Raw genomic sequence first — 18,793 nt, 5'->3', positions numbered from 1 at the left:
ACACACACACACACACACACACACACACACACACACACACACAAAGGCTTTGAGAAACATGTTGAACATAATGAGTTGATTGTGCATGTGCCATGATCTGAGTGCTCAAAGGCCCATGTGTTGAAGGCAAGTTTACCAGCCTGAGGTGGTGGGACTTTTAGAGGTTAGGTGTAGTAGGAGGAACTTAGATCACTGTGCATGTGCCATTTTAGATCACTGTGAGTGTGCCATTGAAGGGGATACTGAAACCTTGACCCCTCTCTTGTGTATCTGCTGCCATGAGGTGAGTGGCTTCATTCCACCATGCCCTCCCCATCATGATGACCACTTTGCCATAGGCCCAGAAACAATCTGGTCAGGTGACCATGGATTGAGACTTCTGAAATCATAGGGCAAAATAAACCATTCCCTTTAATAATCTGATAATCTCAGGGAATTCTGTCACAGTAACAGAAAGCTAACTAACACAGTATATATAAATGTGTTTGTGTGTGTCTGATGGGATATGTGTACATTTGCATTAGTTTAAAAAAGATGGGAAACATAATACAGTCATACTATTACCACAGTGTGGATAAGCTTCAGTGAACGGAAATAACAGTTTAAATAATTTTTGGGGGGAGGCGGGGAGGACATGGTAAATGCATCCCTGAAAGTTCTAAGTGTCAGAGAGGAAAGAGATCAGTTTTTTCTGGGTGACTTGGCCAATCAATGACTGTACTTTAAAAAAATTCTTCCTTAAAAATTTTCTTTATTGCCTAGGTTTTGTGACATAACAGGAATTATATACATGTGGAATATATTTGTTAAATTAATATAATAAGAAGAGTGATGCTAAAAATTATTTCTTAGTCATACAGTTAATATTAATGGAAATGACTCAGAACTATAAAATGATGACAAATTATTACATTCAGTATTCTGTAAATCTACTTTTAGGATATGTCTTTGACTGTTTTACTATGTGTGACTGCTGATTTTTAAGGCTCTCAGTCTCATATTAACTCATGCCACAGCACTTAATATTCATAAAGAGCTTTGTCAGCACATGGGTACTTTCCTGTAGAGAGGATAAAGTTTTAATTGAATCCTACATGTTCTGCTCATCACATCATCTTTCCTCTGATCTGCTCACCTCTCTAATGTTCTGTTATTAATTAATGGGGATTTCATAAGCCCATTTCTTTGTTGCACTGTAGTGAAAATCTTACTTGTATTATGGACTCCTGGCTGCAGAGCTCTGTGTCTAGGACTATAGAGAGCTGCTATAAAACTGCTATTGGTTCCAAGATCTTCAGTATGAAGAAAATGATGTGGTTTGGTCAATTCTCGGTGGAGCCATTCACTTTATTGGTATTTGTCTATTCTATTTTAATAAACGATTAGGTAGATGCAGCAGAATGTGCCACAAATCAATTATATGATCCATGTAGCGGCTTTAGTGGCCTCAAACTGCTAAGGACACATTTTGCTGAAATGGTAAGTTTAATCGCTAAGGTCTACCTTGGATCTGTTTGGATCTCTCTTTTAAAGTCCTGAAAACACTGGAGCAGCCGACTTGGATGAGCCTTGTTCAGAACAAGCACACGATAAAGAATGAGTTAAGATTTCTTCCAGCATTGTTTCAGTCATAACAGACAACACAATAGTCACAATATACGTACCTTTAGAGTTTTTAATTTAGTGGAAGATTTTCCTGCCTTCAGCAAGTTTTATTGTATTAATTCATTAATTATTCAAACATTTGTTTTGTTCTTAGGTGTTGCCAAGCACTGTAAAATGTATGAAGGTTCAAAACCATTTCCTTTCTGAAAGGTGAATTAATAGAATCTGTTGGTTTTCATATGAATATAAACACTGTACCTCATCTTCTACAGACTCTGCTCTCTGGAGACTAGGATGAAGAGGGCCAAAAATGCTTCAGTGGCAAGTCAAGAGATAAAGTGAAACTGTTCCTTCCCAACTCATCACAACTTCTTCCCTTTGTAGCTTGGTAACGGTGTAGTCCCTCACTGAATCAGCGCTTCTGCATTCTTTCTCTGTTCCCTATCCATTCTTTATGACCCCAAAGGCTGGCTGTCAACTTTCTTTGTGATTCTCATGCATGTTGTGGATAGATCCAAGATCTTTATGTCTGAGATGTGAGACTATGACCAAAAGATCCTGGATCCTTGAAACAACCTTCCTTCTACTTTTAACACTGTGAAAACAAAAGGCTCAACTTTGTGTTCCAAAGAGAGATGACATCGGAAGATAAAAAGTACAGGTAGTGTTTAAGGTCGGCTTAACTGAGGTAAAACATAAATACAGTAAAAAAAAATCACTCTTGTTATGTGACCCATTCTCTAACTGTGAACAACGTCCGCAGTTACATAACCACTACTATGAGTAATATTGAGAACAGTTCTATCTTTGCACTATATTCCCCTGTGATCCTTTGTAATTAATTCCCTCCCCATGATCATGGCTTCTGACAACCACGGATTGGATTCATTTTTTTGGTCACTAAAAAATTTTTGTTTTAGCAAAGAGTCATATAAGCAGACTTGGAGTCTGACTTCTTTCATTTTGATAATGCTTCTGAGATTCCCCCATGTTATTAAAAACAGGATTTTTTTTCTTTTTTATTCCAACTACCTTTTCATTTATGGATGCACAATGAATTTTTACTTATTTTTGGATGATGACTAGTTGGGTTATTTCCAGTTGGGGGAAATCATTAGTAAAGTTGGTATGCTTATTTGTATGTAGGTTTTGGATAAATGTGTTCCTGTCTGAGTGCAGTTACTTGGTCACGTGGTAAGTATACATTTAACTTTGCAAGCAGCTGCCAAACCATTTATCAAAGTGGGTGTGGCATCTTGCACTCATCAGTGACAGGTCAGAGCTTCACATCCATTCTGGCATTTGGCATATTCAGGTTCTGTTTGAGTTGGTTTTGTAAGTGTCTCCTGATATTTACTATAGTTTTAAACTGCGTGTCCCTAATAATCAATGGTGTTCATTTTGTGTGTGTGTGTGTGTGTGTGTGTTCTATTCATCCTTTTTCATATATGATAAACTAAAAAAAATCACTATTAGTTATAGTGCTAGTAAACACTAATCTGCTTTCTGTGTCTGAATTACCCACAGTGGGGATTTCATCTAAATGGAATCATTTAAACCGGGGCCTTTGTGATTGGCTCCTTTCATTTAGCATAATGCTTTCAGGGTTCATCCACAAGCTATCACGTGTGAAGTTCATCACTGTTTTTATGGCTGAATCATATTCCATTTCATGAATATGCCACACTTTGCTTATCTATCAGTTGACAGACATCTGGGTTGTTCACAACTTTCAGTTATTTTGAATACTGCCGCTTAGAATATCTGATTATGGCAGTCAGCTTTTCTGAGTATATACCCTATGAGTGGAATTACTTAGTCATATTTTAATTTCATGTTTAACTTATTAAGGAACCACCAAACTATTTTCTGCAGTGGTTGAAACATTTTATATTCCCACCAGAAATGTACAAACATTTCATTTCTTCAAACCCTCACAAATGCTTGTTATTTTGTATTCCTTGAAAAATTATAGCCATCTTCAATGAAAATCATTATTTTATATAATTAATATATGTTAATAATATTATAGGCCTCCTAATGAGTGTAAGCTCATTGTCACATTTCATTGTGTTCTTACTTTGCATTTCTCTAATGAGTTATGATGTTGGGATGTTTCTACATAGTCTTCTGCATTTCTTTGGCAACATGTCCATTAATCCCAGCACTCAGGAGGCAGAGGCAGGCAGGTCTCTGTGAGTTCAAGGCCAGCCAGCTCTACATAGCGAGTTCTAGGACAGCTGGGGCTACAGGGAGACCCTGTCTCAAAAAGACCAAAAAAAAAAAAAAAAAACCAAACCAAAAAAACCCCACTTTGTTAATTTTTAAATCAGTCTTTTTATTTTACTGCTGAGTTGTAGGAGTTGTTTATATATTCTGAACGGTAGATTCTTATCAGATATGCGATTCTTCATCAATATTTATTTATTTATTTATTTATTTATTTATTTATGTATTTGAGACAGGGGCTCACTATGTAGCCCTGGCTGGCCTGGAACTCACTGAGCTCTTCTTGCCTGTCTCCTGAGTGCTGTGATTAAAAGCTTGTGCCACCATGCCCTGCCTCTTTTTACTTTCTTGATAGTCCTTGGGTGAACAAAGTTCTGAATTACGAAGCAGTGCAAATTAACTTTTCTTTTGTTGCTTCTAGTTTTGGTGTGCTGTCTAATGCTAACTCTAAGGTCGTGAAGATTTACCTCAGTGTTTTTTTTTTTTCTAGGAATTTTATGGTTGTGTTTTTCATTTGGGTTTCTGACTTGGCGGAACTTTGGTGTACACTGTGACATAGAACAGCTTCATTCTCTTGTTTTGCATATCCAGTGTTCCAGTGCCTATGTAGACGAGACTGTTCTTTCCCTGTCATATGGACTTACAACAACTACCAGAAATCAACTGACCACACGTCAGGACTGGCAATTGTGTTCTGTAGATCATGCTGTCCTGTGTTAGTACCACTTTGTCTTGATTTACTGTAGCCTTGTAGTAGTTTTGAAATTGGAAAGCATGAGACTTCTAACTTGTCTTCTTTTTAAAGATTATTGTAGTTTTTTAAGGAACACTTGGCATTCTGTATGAAAAACACCTTGAATTAGGTTTTCATTTCTGCACGGGCAACTGGGATTTTGATACAGATAGCATGAATCCGTAGACCACTTTGGGTAAGGCTGTCATCTAAAAGTATTGCCTTTCAATATTTGTCATCTCATTCACTTAGGTCATCTTCAGTTTCTTTCAACAATGTATTAGAATTTTTTACAACTTCATGATTAAAATCAAATATCTTCTATAGTGAAGTGTTCTTAAAATCTTTTGCCCACTTTAATGCAATGTGCTATTATTTTTTTTTAAATATTGTTTTGTGGAGCTGGAGAAATGGTTCAGCAGTTAAGAGTACTGACTGCTTTTGCAGAGGACTTGGGTTCGATTCCCAGCACCCACATGGCAGCTAACAACCGTTTGTAACTCCAGTTCCAGGCAATCCAAAGCCCTCTTCTGACCTCTGTAGGCATTGCACGATATGGGTACACCTACCTACATGCAGGCAAAACACTCATACACACAAAAAATAAACAAAATATTAAAAAATCATTGATTTTGAGGATTTCTTGTATATTTGGGGTATTAATATTTTATAGATTTGTGTTTTCCAAACATTTTCTCCTGGTCTCTGTTGTCTTTTCATACCCTTTATGGTGCCTTTCAAAGGTGCTGTTTAAATTTTCATTAGGTACAATTTGTCAATTTCTTCTTTTATAGTTTGTGCTTTTTCTGTTCTATCTAAAAAGTGTATACTGACTCAAGAACATTCATATTTTTCTTCTACGTTTTCATATAGCAGTTTTACAGCTTAAGGTTTTATGTTTAGGTCCATGATCCATTTTTCACTTAATCTTTAGAGGATGTGAAACTCAGCCTTTTGAGACTAAAGTGACAACGTGCTCCTACCTCTATTTTATTGCTTACTAGTTGCATCATTTTAGGTAAAATGTTCAATAGAAATCTCAGTTTCTTCATTTAAGTCAAAGATAATATTTACTTCCTAATCTGTCAGAACTGTGGTGAAAATCAAATGAAAACAGTGTAAAAAGGACTCTAAAATCTGAGTACAAATGCTAACTGATTATTTCTAGCTGACATAAGGAAAAGAAAGATCATATAAAAACGTGTTATAATTGAAGAAAGGCCAGATCTCAAAAATCACCAGCAGTTAAGTGAAGCATATAAAAGCACTAGCTTTTCAAACAAGCTGTGTTTGAATTACAATTTTTCTACTTCTTAGAATCTGAATCCCATATGAGGGCCCTGAGTTCTTCAATCCTTAGCTTTCTAACCTATGTAGTAGGGAATAATCTAAGCTTCACAGAGTAGGTAAAGTAGGTGGTAGAGGGAGGGAGTTAAAAACAGCTCGGTATGTGTGTATGAGAGAGGAGAGAGAGAGAGAGAGAGAGAGAGAGAGAGAGAGAGAGAGAGAGAGTTTAAATCTTGATTTGAACCATCATTATACAAAGAAGTACTACAACAGATGTTAGCAAAAGAAAAAGTGGAAATAAAGAATTGGAGAATTGAAATAGAACCAATGGAGCCTCTAACCAGGTACTTCTGATGTGGTAATAGCATCCCTGCCAGAGGAAGAGAGAGAGAGAGAGAGAGAGAGAGAGAGAGAGAGAGAGAGAGTTTAAATCTTGATTTGAACCATCATTATACAAAGAAGTACTACAACAGATGTTAGCAAAAGAAAAAGTGGAAATAAAGAATTGGAGAATTGAAATAGAACCAATGGAGCCTCTAACCAGGTACTTCTGATGTGGTAATAGCATCCCTGCCAGAGGACATGGGCAGACCCATACCTGAGCTGACTACCCACAGAGCTTGGCATGGCAAGACAGAAGCACTGGATTCAGCTTAGCACTACAAGTCTGGCTGTCCCATGTTCCAGTTACACTCTACTTTTGCCAACTTGAACTACCTCTCATTCCTCAAATGCACCTTTGTCGGGACTTCCAGCCAACATCACTGCCTTTGCTTGTCTGACTTCCATATCTTGTGCTTAGCCCAAATATATTTAAAAAAATATTTTACTTATTATTTTTATTTTATGTGTATGAGTGTATGTTAGCTGCATGTATGTGAGTGCACCCATGTCATGCAATGCCACAGAAGTCAGAAGAGGGCTTCGGATTCCCCTGGAACTGGAGTTAAGGACAGTTTGTAGCCGCCAGGTGGGTGCTGGGAATCAAACCCGGGTCCTCTGCAAGAGCAGTCAGTGCTCCTAACTGTTGAGCCATCTCTCCAGCCCGCCCAAATATCTTTTAAGAAGCTATTTCTTACCATTTCTTCCTCAAGTCTGATCCATGCTTCCAAAGAACACTGTGCATATCTTTTGTGTCTTATTTCACTTTACCACAATTATCTGCTTATTGGTCACTAAACTCCCTGAAGGATGGGAGATGTCTTTGAAACTAGTACAATGTCTGGCACATAGTAGGAGCTCAACAAAGGTGTGTGGAATGAAAGCATGACTATACACTACTAACTTCCATTGTGAATATAGACAGCTAGTGTCAACTACATTTGTCTATTTTATAGCACAATACTGAAACTGGCCTGAAACTCACTATGCGGAGTTTCAGATCTCACAGAGATCTGCCTGCCTTGGCCTCCTGAATGCTGAGATTAAAGGAATGTGCTACCACTCCTGGCCTGATACCTACTCTAAAGAGATCAAATAGACTTACTTTTCATGAAATATTGGTATCAGATTTATTTCTCTTACTGTGTCCATGCCTATGTAATAACATGTACTATCCAGTTTTAAGCATTAATATTGGGTTCAGAGGACTATACATACACATATATATGTATATATAACATTTCTTTGCATTAGACTTTTGAAATAAGTTTTCTATAAAGTATTGCCATTTAAAATAATTTGGTTATTTGGAAAAGTGTGATAATGACTACAAGGCAGGGTAAGTCCCAAGAGTGCTTGAGAAAAAAAAATGATTTCATTGAGCACATATCTGTTCAAACATTTAATAGTTTATGCAATATGGAATTTTGTGAAAAGAGGAAATATGTAACTATATAAACTTCAATTAACTGTGACTGTGCATTCCTAAATCAATGATGAGAATTTTTCAGCTGATGGTCTTACACTATACTTAGTTATAATAGGCTGAAGCAAGAGCTAGTTTGGTGGGCGCTCACTCAATGCAGTGTTTCAGACTGACACTTGCTGGACTTTCTGCTGTTGATAAATTGGGTCATGTCATAATCTACCTTTCCTAAGGTGCCAAAGGTCTGTGAGCATTATGGTACATAAGCAAGAGTGCTTTGTTGCCATGATCTCACACCAGGAAATGTTGACTCATGGAACAACTGTGTTAAATAATCAACAGCTAGAAAATATGCAAGTTAATCCAGAAGAATGGCAAAAAGCAGGGAACTCTTCAAGCTTAAGAATAATGACTGGTGAGACAGGATTCTACCACCTTTCCTTATCTTTTTCTGTTGCTGTCCAGCACTTCCTGACAGGTATGGCTAAATGTCAAAGCACCTGGCATTGAATCAGTTATTCTGAAATATCCCTTTCTGGAACTGTTTATGTATATGAAGCAGAGAGAAAAGAGAAATTCTCAAAAGCGAAGAGAATAAGAAAAAACTTGAAGTGGGGTGTGATAAAAGGTAAGCGAGAAAAAAGACTAAGGGCAACAATTTCACATCCTCCTCCTGCTACTCCTAGCACTACTTAGCAGTACTGGAGGAACTGATCTGTACAGTGTCTGCACTACGTGCTTTGTACTGCATTCTCTGTTTCATCCTAACTGTAGCTCTATGGGGTAGACTGAATTGTTGTTTTAACAGATGAAAACTCTGTAACTTGGAGATGTAATCAATCTCTTTGCCCAAAGGCACACACAGAACCTAGGTATGAATCAACGTCACTCTGACTTCAGAGTCTAAGATAATAATCACAACATATTACTAAAAATCTAGAGAAGTGGTGAAACCCTGAAGATGGTGGGCTAAGAGGAAGGTCCTTAGGTAACTGGAGCTGTGACCTTGCAGAGGACTGCGGATCCCCAGCCCCTTCCTTCTCTCCTTTGCTGCCATGTGTTCCTACCACGATGTCTTCCTTGCCCTGGGTCTAAAATAGTAAAGATAATCTGTCGTACACTGAAGTCTCCAAAACTGTAAAGGTAAACCTGTTCTCATTACAAATGGATTATTTAAGATATTTTGTTATAGAAATAGAAAGCTTACACAAAGAAAGACGGGCCCAATATAAAGTTGAAATGTGTGTGTAGCTTGTCAAGGTGGGTTGACTACTTATGAGATCAATTACTACCTTTCAGTTCCCATTTACCAAAAAGAAAAATTTGGATAGCAATAAAAATGCATATTAAAGAGAAAGAAAAAAATAACAATTACTTCCTGAAGTTCAGTCCCGAAATCAGTTTCAATGACCTACCAGAAATTATTCTTATGAAAGAATAATGTAAATCTGTATGCACACAGCCTTGGCCTACCAAACACAAACCTGTAGTGGAAATTCTAGCCTTATGCAGTTACACACTTCATCTTTTCTCTTTTACTCCTACCTGTGACTTCCTGTTGAAAAGGGCAAATATTTCCTTGGCTAAGAAGGACAAAAAAAGGATATTGTCAAAGCAAAGAATGTGAACAGAAGGGTGAAGAAAAGAGGAAGCCTACATCTTAAACTATTTCTGTGGAGTGTTAAGAGTCAAGCACACAAAGAGGAAAATCTGAGGGATTTTATACAAGTGGCGTATATATAGGGATGAAGTTCTGCTGCGGTTGGTGAATTCTGTGTGTTCTTTAAGGTTCTATGAGAGATGAGTGAACACTGGGTCTGCTTTAAAATTCCTTTTGATTGCATGATTGTGCTCCTTTGACAGAAACAATATGCTAAGACTAGGCCCTGAAGAGCTCTTGATTTGTTCAGGTTATAGTGGCACAATATTTATAGCAGGTGTTCCCAACACAGGATTCATGGGAAGACTTCAGATTGTTTATAAAGCCTCCTAACTCCAAGCAAGTTTTAGATTTGTGCGTACATGCATTTTTTTATTTTTCATTAGTACAAAGAAATGGGTTTAATTATGGCATTTTTCACACATATATGTCCTTATACTTGGTTCTTACTCATTATCCTCCCCACCATCCTCTCATAGCCCTTGTCCTTCTTGATTGTTCCCTTAATCCCAAATGGTCATCCATTCTGGTTATTATGCTGCATGTACTCCAGTAAGCTTTCTTTTATTCTCTCTCTTTTCACAATTTCCTTTCTAATCCTCCCCCATCCTGGTCTCTTTCCCTGTCACCACATATCTAGAGTCCACACATGAGAGAAAACATGGTGTTTGTGTTTCTGAATCTGGCTTATTTTGCTTAACATGGTTAGCCACTTGCCTCCATTTCCCTGCAAATGTTATGACTTTATTTTCTTTATGACAATAAAATTCCATTTTGCATATGTATCAAATTTTCTTTATCCATTGATCAGCTGATAGACATCCATGCTGGTTCCATTTTTTTAAGCTATTGTGAGTAGTGCAGCAATAAACAGGGTGGGTCAAATACTGCTGTAGCATACTGTCTTAGACTCCTTCAGGAATACACCAAGGCCTACGATAGTTGGGGTATATTGTACTACTATTTTTCCTTTTTTGAGAAATCTCCACACTGACTTCCATAGTGGCTGCACCAGTCTGCATTCCTACCAGCAGCGTGTAAGGGTTCCCTTTCCCCAGCACTCTCTCCAAAACTTGTGGTCATTTGTTTCCTCGGTGGTAGACATTCTGACTTGGGTGAGGTGCAATCTCAAGGTTTAATTTAACTTCCTTGAAGGTTAGAATGCTGAACACTTTTTCAAATATTGACCATTTGTATTTCCTCTTTTGAGAATCGTCTCTTCAGTTAATTTACTCATTTGTTCTTTAGTGTTTAATTTTTGAGGTTCTTTATAAATTCTAGGTATTAGTCCATTGTCAGATGTATAGATAGCAAAGACTCTTTTCTCTCATCTTGCATGTTGTCTTTTGACTTTGGCAATTGTTTCCTTTACTGTGCAGAAGAGCCACAACCACTGAGCAAGAGAATAATTGAAAAGGTGCCTATATTGATCCCATTCTACTGTGCAAGCTAAACAGGCCAGTCCAAATTCATTTATCTTGCCAAAGATGCCAATTGCTCCAAAACTCCTCTCCTGATCACTTTTGTGTTTGACAACCTAAATAAAGCAACTCATGAATGTTCAAAGTAAAATGGCAGAGAATTCCATTAACATGTTTTGAAATCAAAGAAGGATGGGGAAAATTAAAGTTGAACCTAAACACAAATCGATCATCGGCTATTGTTTGAGAAAGGCATCAAAAAAGACAAAGGAAACAAAGGAAAGCACAGCAAATGAGGGCAGGAGTGGTGTGGTCACCACCGTGCTGTGTCCCATAGTGCAGTGCCTGGAAAGGCTTTTTCAGTGATGGCTTTTCTGCTGAAAGTATTAAAATAGTCAACTTGTTACAGTATCCTTAATGCAATGTTTCATGGACTAAACACCAAATTATATTAATTGGATAAACATTTAAATTATGGGGGAGGGGCTATGTAAAATGGAAGAACTGAGAACTGTTAAAAAAATCTGCCACTGCTCTGCTAAGTTTGTTTTAAGCCCAAAATCATCAGCTGAGGAATTTTATCCAAACTCCAAATGAGAGGCACAGAAGCAGTTCCCAAGTTGTTCAAACACATTTTTTTCTTCATTTGCAGCACCCACAAAGATGTACAACTATGTTGTTTAAGAGAAAATTCAATTTAGAGCCTTAGAAACCTTTAGCAAATATTAGTCCCCATGGTTTCATGAACAGAACACTAGCCATGTTGTAGGCATTCACTGTGGGATAAATGGATGAACACTTACCATCCTCCTTCCACTGTGGTATGCTGGAGATAGCACAGGGCGTGGGGAGCAACGGCAAGGAAATGAGAGACTGTCCCCCATACACAAATTTCACCTATATTTTAAGACAGTGGCTGGACCCTTGGAGGTGCTTTCCCCAAAAAATGTTATATGGGAAGGAGATGCCACTTCATAAAGAGATCTGCTAAGGGAGTCAAAAGAAAGGAGGGTGCAACTGACAGAAACAAAGCCCTTTTCAAAGATGTTCATATCTTCACCTCTGGAACCTGTGAATATTCTTTTACCTAGAAAGGAAGACTTAAGGCTGCAGATGGATATTCATGAGCTGAACCTGGAGCCTGCCATGGCAAGATTATGCAGGATTATCCAGGTAGGGCCAATGTCAACAGCACCTTTAAAGGAAGAGGAAGGATGATGAAAAGGTCATAGTGCTGCAATGTGAGGTCTTGAACTGTTGCTTCTGGCTCTGATGATGGAGGAAGGGGCCCAAGCCAAAGGACACCCACAGCTTCTATGAGACAGAGATGGATGAGCTCCTGAAGACTCTGGAACATTGATGTGATTCCAGTGAGGGCATCTCTGACTTCCAGGACTGTAAGCTAATGCCTTTGTATTGTTTTTACACACATAGTTTCTGGTAATTTCTTAAAGTAAGACTAGAAACACAGTGAGTGATGAAGAGGGAAAGGCAGTGAGGCAGGTAGACAGGCTTTGCCATTATTAGCCACTGGAGCTTAAGGAAGTTATTTGTTCTCTCTGAGGCTTTGCTTTTTCATTGCTATAGTGAATTAACACTAGCAAACTCAAGATTTTTTAAAAGAACAATGTATTTATATGATTTATTTTGGGTTTGACAGTAGATATTTAAGAAAATTGCATACATATGTGTGTGTGTGTAAAATACTTTTTAAGATCAGTGTGATAGTGTGGATATAGTTTGTATAATGTCTTCCAAAGGTTCACGTGTTGCAGTGGGACTTTGAATAGAGATCAGTGGGAGTTGGCTGGATTGCTGGGGTACTGGTCTTGGAAGGGATTAAGGTAGTTAGCACACTCCAACACGCTTCTTCTCAGAGCGAGTTTTTATAACAGAGCTCCTCTAACTCTGACTCTGGCTTTGTGTAGCATCATGTGATCCCCCTCACACTCACATCTGCTCTTGTTTTTGTGATGCATCATGAAGTGATTTAGCTAATGGGGTCCTCACTGGTGCCAGGACCATGTGGTTTGGACTTCTAGCTTTCAGAACTGTGAACTAATGTGTCTCTCTTCTTTATAAGTTACCTAACTTCAAATACTTCATTATAGAAAAGGAGATGGACCAGTAAAAACAGTGTTAAGAGAGTGGTACACTTGTTGTAACTGATGAATCAAAATGGACGCATCATACCACCTGGTGACGGTTATCATCACTGTCTGGAGTTAATTCCTTAGATGTACTTTTGAGTGCTTCTGTGACGTGTTACCAGAGAGGTTTAACTGAGTAGGGAAGACCACCCTAAATGTTCTTAGAACCATCCCATGGGCTGAGATCCTGGACTGACTATAAGGGGGAACTGAAACTACACTGAGAACCAGTATTCATCTCTCTGCTTCCTGACTACAGAAATAATTTGAGTAGTTGCCTCACACTCCTGCAGTCACGCCTCTGTGCAATGATGGACTGCATTCCCTCAAACAGTGATAAAATGGAACCCATCTTCTTTCTGTAAGTTGATTTTATCTTGGTGTCTTGGTATTTTGTCACAGCAATAAGAAACAAAACTAAAAAACCCCAAGTCCATTACATTACATTAGGGTTTACATTAGGGTTCATTTTTGGTATTATGTAGTCTATGGATTGGGACAAATGTATGATGTCACCTATTTATATTATAAAATCAGAGTATTTTCAATGTCCTAAAACCTTTGCTCATCTAGCCATTCTTCCCTCCTTCCTAACTCTATCAAGTTTTCTGAGAAACAGTTGAACTGCATGTCTGTGTCTGTACTAGTTCGTATCCTCACCAGTAATGAGTGAGAGTCGCTGTTGGCCTGTACCACACTAACATTTGATGTTATCAGGGTTCTGGATTTTGGCCATTCTGGTTGGACAACAGCATTTCATTGTCAGTCATAAGCCTACTTTTATAGCCTCCATTAAATGAGATCACATCTTTCAGTTGCCCTCTCAAGGCCTGGAACACAGGTGCTCATCATTAATACTGCCTTTCCCCTCCACCCCTCTCTAGCACTCGGTGCTAGTGCAAGTGCCACAAAAGAAGACCAAAAGGAGAAAAAAGTTAATGGAGAGCAAGTGTTGATCCTTCTGGGCCTAGGATAGGGAAACGGTATCATTCCATTGTGTGGGGGTGGAGACTCTTAACTCTGTATTCTACGGAGACTTTCATAACATGACGGTGCATAAGGTTCTGTCATTTGCTTTTCAGAGAAAAAGAAAAACAGGAATGAGGTGGCGTAGAGAGACAAGAAGGAACAGAACGGGGAAATGAGGAAAAGAAAAGGAGCACAGGGTGGGGCCAAGGCTAGACTACGTGGGTGGGATTTCCTCTTCGAGGGCACTGCGGCTCTACTCAGAACAGGGGGAAACTTCAACTTCAACAGGTTGTTCCTTTTTAATTAAATCTCTGGTTTACATTATTCATAAGTTTATTGCTATATTAGATCCAATTTTCATGCAAATATACACGGATTAATGGAACCAAGACCACATGTATTGTGATGGTAAGGATGAAGGCATGCACAGTTCTGTCAAGTTCCAAGGTCTAAGGTGGAGCTTTGCAAAACTTTGAGAAGTGCTCTCATAAGGAGAGGAGTCGAAAGCAAGTACACTATCTTAAAAATCTCTTGACCTCTCATTGGCTATTCCTTTTCCCAGGGTGATAGGATACACATGTATATACTGTGCGTAGGTAAGAGCTACCATAAGTGACAGTGTTGTGCTTTGTAGAATGATGTTGAATATCCTAAAGAAGTGTTTGAATAGTGGAAAACGCAGGCTTTTAAGTCCGAATGGTAATTTGTCCCCTTTCAGGCTTTGCGGTGTAGATTTCATATTTACAGAGTAATAAATGTAGTGGAGTAAATTTCAACATCCAAATTGCAATAAAAATCATTGCTAGGGTTTGGATGTACATTGTGTTCAAAACAATATTTTTATTAAATTTTGTAATATTGCACAACTTTGAATAGGTCATTTTATGGTTAGGACAAGACTATTTTTATAATACATCAAATTTTAAGAAATAAGTAGATTTAAAAACCATTTTTTAGTGTATTAGTAAATTATCTATGAGAAAAGCATAAAAAGAAAACACACAAACCCACTGCTCTCTTAAAGGAGTATTTACAATTTGCCAAGTGACTTAGGGTACAATGTACCAACTTCAAATTAGAACAAGATTATTTCCCTGGCTTCTTTTTCAAGCCAACTTAAATTGAGTTAAATATCATTTAAAGACATTAGCCATTGTGATTTTTCAAGGCTTTTAAAAGGAAAAAGCAAAGTCTTCTAAAGTGACTATGACATGTTTAAGTAAATATTTTCCCCAAAGGTTCACTGTATAATTTAACTTGAGAAGATATGGGTAAACACAGACCTACTGCAATATTTTAGGAAGTAATTTACTATTTCCTCTGATTTGGAAAGCCCTTTAAAACATACAAAATCTGCTGTCATTTCCAACAATACCACTTTTTCTAAAAGCTTTACGGCTTGAATAACCAATAGTGCCCATGAATCAACGGGCTCAGAAATCTTAGTCTCTGCATCTTTTCATCCTGTTTCATCTGACCTTTGCTTCATTGACCCCCAAATGACTTCATAACTGAGTTTACAGATCAAAAGATATTTTTCATGAACACTGCTTCAATTTTAGTAGGAGTTGTTTTTTTAAGTCAAGATTTACTTAGTTTAAGGAGCTTTAAGGTTGACCTAGTAGAGTGAGCACAAGGTTTATTTTGCCCTGGAAAACAGCCCAAGTAGCTGTTCTATGCAGTTACTCACAGAAGAGCTTTGCTATCAGCTGTCAAAGCCAAAATGGAAACTTATTAAAAAAGAAAATTGTGGTAGCAAAATACACTTACAATATTAATTTGTCATACTGCAAAAATCCGAGAGGTTATGGTGGTTACTGTATAACCACAGTATTGATTTGGAAAAATCCCCAGAGAAACAGCTGCATTTTGATACATAACTTGTCTTGCTTGCATAGGAAACCCCAGAGTTTTAGGGTGTGACTTTAAATGCTAGATAGAATTTGGACATAACTGGTAGACATTATGTGAATATCTCACTGAGAAATAGTGAGACAATGACACTTGTGAAGTTACATGTGTGCCAGGCGAACTCATATTCACTTCTAAGATCCCATCATTCATTTCTTCTGCTAGAGAATAGAGGAGAATAAAAAGTGCAGTCATTTCTGCAGGCCTCCTCAGAAAGCTGCTGTGCTCCCACCACTAAGTTTCTGATTACCTGTGAGTATCTCCACTTCTGGCATCTGGTAGCAACTGGCTGAGGCAAACCCGGCAGAATGCTTTCCAGCTGCTGGAAGATTAATTCCTGCACATCCTCCTCGCTGTGCTCCAAGTATGTAACTCCAAATGGGACAGTGGTGTGAATCACCAGGGAAGGCCCGATTTCTGATGACTCTGTAGTACAAGAGGAGCAGGAAGATGCATTTAAAGCAGGGAACCCAGAAGCATAGTCCAGAGTTCCAATCTAGAGTTAAAAACTGATCAGAGTAATCAGGAAATGCATGGAAAAAATAGATTATAATCTCTGCAGCATATATTTCTCAAAATCAAAACCAGCTTTAGTCTTCTTAAAGAGGAAGATGGATTCAAGATGTGCGTTAGAGAACAAGTCTTCAGGCCTTGCTAAAGAACCAGAAGGAAGGGTGAGGAGAAATCCCAATATTAGCTAGCATTTTCCTTTTCTCTCATTACTAAATTATAACACCTTAGTCCATTTTATACATATCCAATATTCTTAAATTCTAAGAACAAAGTACATATTCAATGAATATTGATTTTAGGCAGATTTGCAAAATAGTTTACTACAATTATAAAAGTCCTGGGGGCTGGAAAGATGGCTCATTGTTTCCTGTTTCCTGACTGCTGATACAATGTGATCAGCTACCTAACGCTCTTGCCACCAGGACTTCCCCATGATGCTGGCACTGGGAACCAAATAAAATCTTCCTTTCTTAAGTTGCTTTGTTAAGGTATTTTATCACAATAATAGTAAAATAACAAAGATAGCAGGCATTATTCATGTATCACGTAATAAATTCAGGAGGCTTATTCACAGTAGAGGACTGGCAGTGCCATCCCACCTTTATGTGGCATCAAATCTTTCTAGATACAGAGAAAGCTATGTCAGCAGTATGATGAAACATGAGAACTGGAGCTCTGCTTGTCACCAATGACAGCCTTCCATGGATCATGAATGCTAGATGCCATGCTGAGAATCAAGAGGACGCACTGACCCACTCATTTGCTCTGGTTACTACTGGATGACTAGATAGTGCATGCCAAGTTTCTCTCATTTAGATTAGCTGCCTCCTCCTAGGAGAGCAACAAAGAAAAAATTTAAGATTCAAACTGAAATGATTCTTACATAATAATGAGAGAACAACCTGTTACTTTTTTCTTGGGATTAGACAGATATTGAGATTTATATTAAAAATTTACACTAAAAGTAAAATAATTTAAGTAAGTGACCCCAAACCTCAAATTAAAGGGTATTTTTAGAAGCGAAAGTCCAAAAATACAGAGTCAACTAGAATTTAATTCCAAGCCAAATATGTTAATAAGATTCAGAGTATAAATTTAGTAGAATCATTACTCTTAAGTCACTGAGAAGTTAATGATGTGTTGACTTTTTTTCCTTTATTTTTTCTTCATTCAGTTTAAAAAGCATGCTACTTCTCACATTTCAAATGTAAAGTTCCAACTATGTAGACTATTGTTTCATTTCCTTGGGAGATCAGTGGCTGTAGAGTCAGAAGATAAGTTTTGAACCCCCTGCACCTAAACAACTTGTGTCTTGAACAACTTAGCCATTTAGGGCTCACTTTCTTCCACCAATTGAAAATGGGATTATATTAATCTCAATTCTTTCTGAAAGTTGTATCCTCTAGTATTATAAATGTAGAATGATACTGTATCATACCTCTATGAATGTAAAAATCTTGTACTTGCTCTATGATATGTAGTAGTGACCATGTTTTATTAAAACTGTTTTTACTGATGTTACTAGAATGTTTTCTTTCCAAATGATTGGTGGGCTCAGTGACTGGATCTACACTGAAGGACACTGGGGGACACAAATCACACTCTATAGGCTGTATTATATATATAATACATACATATATATAAATTCATTAAATTGGACATGGACAGAGGGGAAGATGGGGAGAGGGGAGCAGGTCTAAATGCCATCAAACTACATTGTATGAAAATCACAAAAAGTCAATTAAAAACAATGGTCAGTGAGGTGGTAGTAATCCAGTATGGCTGGTATTCTCAGAAGAGCAAGAAGGCGTCATGTAAAGACATGGGCACTCACAGATGAGAACGCTGTGTGAGGGTAAAAGCAGAGAGTCGAGTGATGGGCCACAAAGCAAAGCCAAGGTCTATATATATATTCATTAACTTGAGCATGGGGCAGTGGGAGGAGGTGGGGAGAGGGGAGTGGATCTAAATGCCATCAAACTATATTGTATGAAAATTGCAAAAATTCAATAAAATGAAAAAAAATGGTGCCAGGTATTATAACAGTAGCAAAAGAAAGAAAGGAGATTATATTATTTGCTTTAAAATGCTGTTTCAAGGATTGACTATAAGGCTTTCCCAGATGTTATTCATGTTTTGGCCTCTATGTTATGATAGGAATAGCTTTAGAATAGGATGATGAGGTTGACATTCCTCAAAGCAATAAAACTGATCTCTTTTTCTAATGTGGATCAAACGCAGGACCTTTGGTAGGCTAGCAAACACACTACCACGGAGGTACATTTCAGTCTCACAAGTATTATGATATTGTGATGATTATTATATCAACACCCCAGGGACAAAGGTATTGGAGACCAAATCCAGGACCTTGAGTGTGCAAGGTAAGTGCTCTACCACCAAGCTGCATTCACAGCAAGCACAAATTTTTTGTGTGTGTGTGATAAAATACAAAAATTTTTCAGATTCCTACTTAGAAAAATGATGATATAAAGGACTGAAACAAGCACA

General features: G+C 37.8%; 1 protein-coding gene across 4 annotated transcripts in view; it reads right to left on the bottom strand.

Annotated features, from left to right (window-relative positions):
- The window catches only part of Rnls (renalase, FAD dependent amine oxidase), a 349,461-nt gene that overhangs the window by 13,526 nt on the left and 317,142 nt on the right, over positions 1-18,793 (bottom strand). For all 4 annotated transcript variants that reach the window (XM_008837851.3, XM_029565791.1, XM_008837852.3 and 1 more), the window contains exon 6: positions 16,023-16,198. In XM_008837851.3, coding sequence (XP_008836073.1) covers positions 16,023-16,198 — 176 coding nt within the window. The remainder of the gene's footprint in view (positions 1-16,022; positions 16,199-18,793) is intronic.

Source organism: Nannospalax galili, unplaced genomic scaffold, assembly GCF_000622305.1.
Source record: "Nannospalax galili isolate Female #2095 unplaced genomic scaffold, S.galili_v1.0 scaffold498, whole genome shotgun sequence".
Taxonomy (NCBI): domain Eukaryota; kingdom Metazoa; phylum Chordata; class Mammalia; order Rodentia; family Spalacidae; genus Nannospalax; species Nannospalax galili.
Note: the sequence above shows the minus strand (reverse complement) of the source record. Positions and strands in the feature narration are given on the sequence as shown.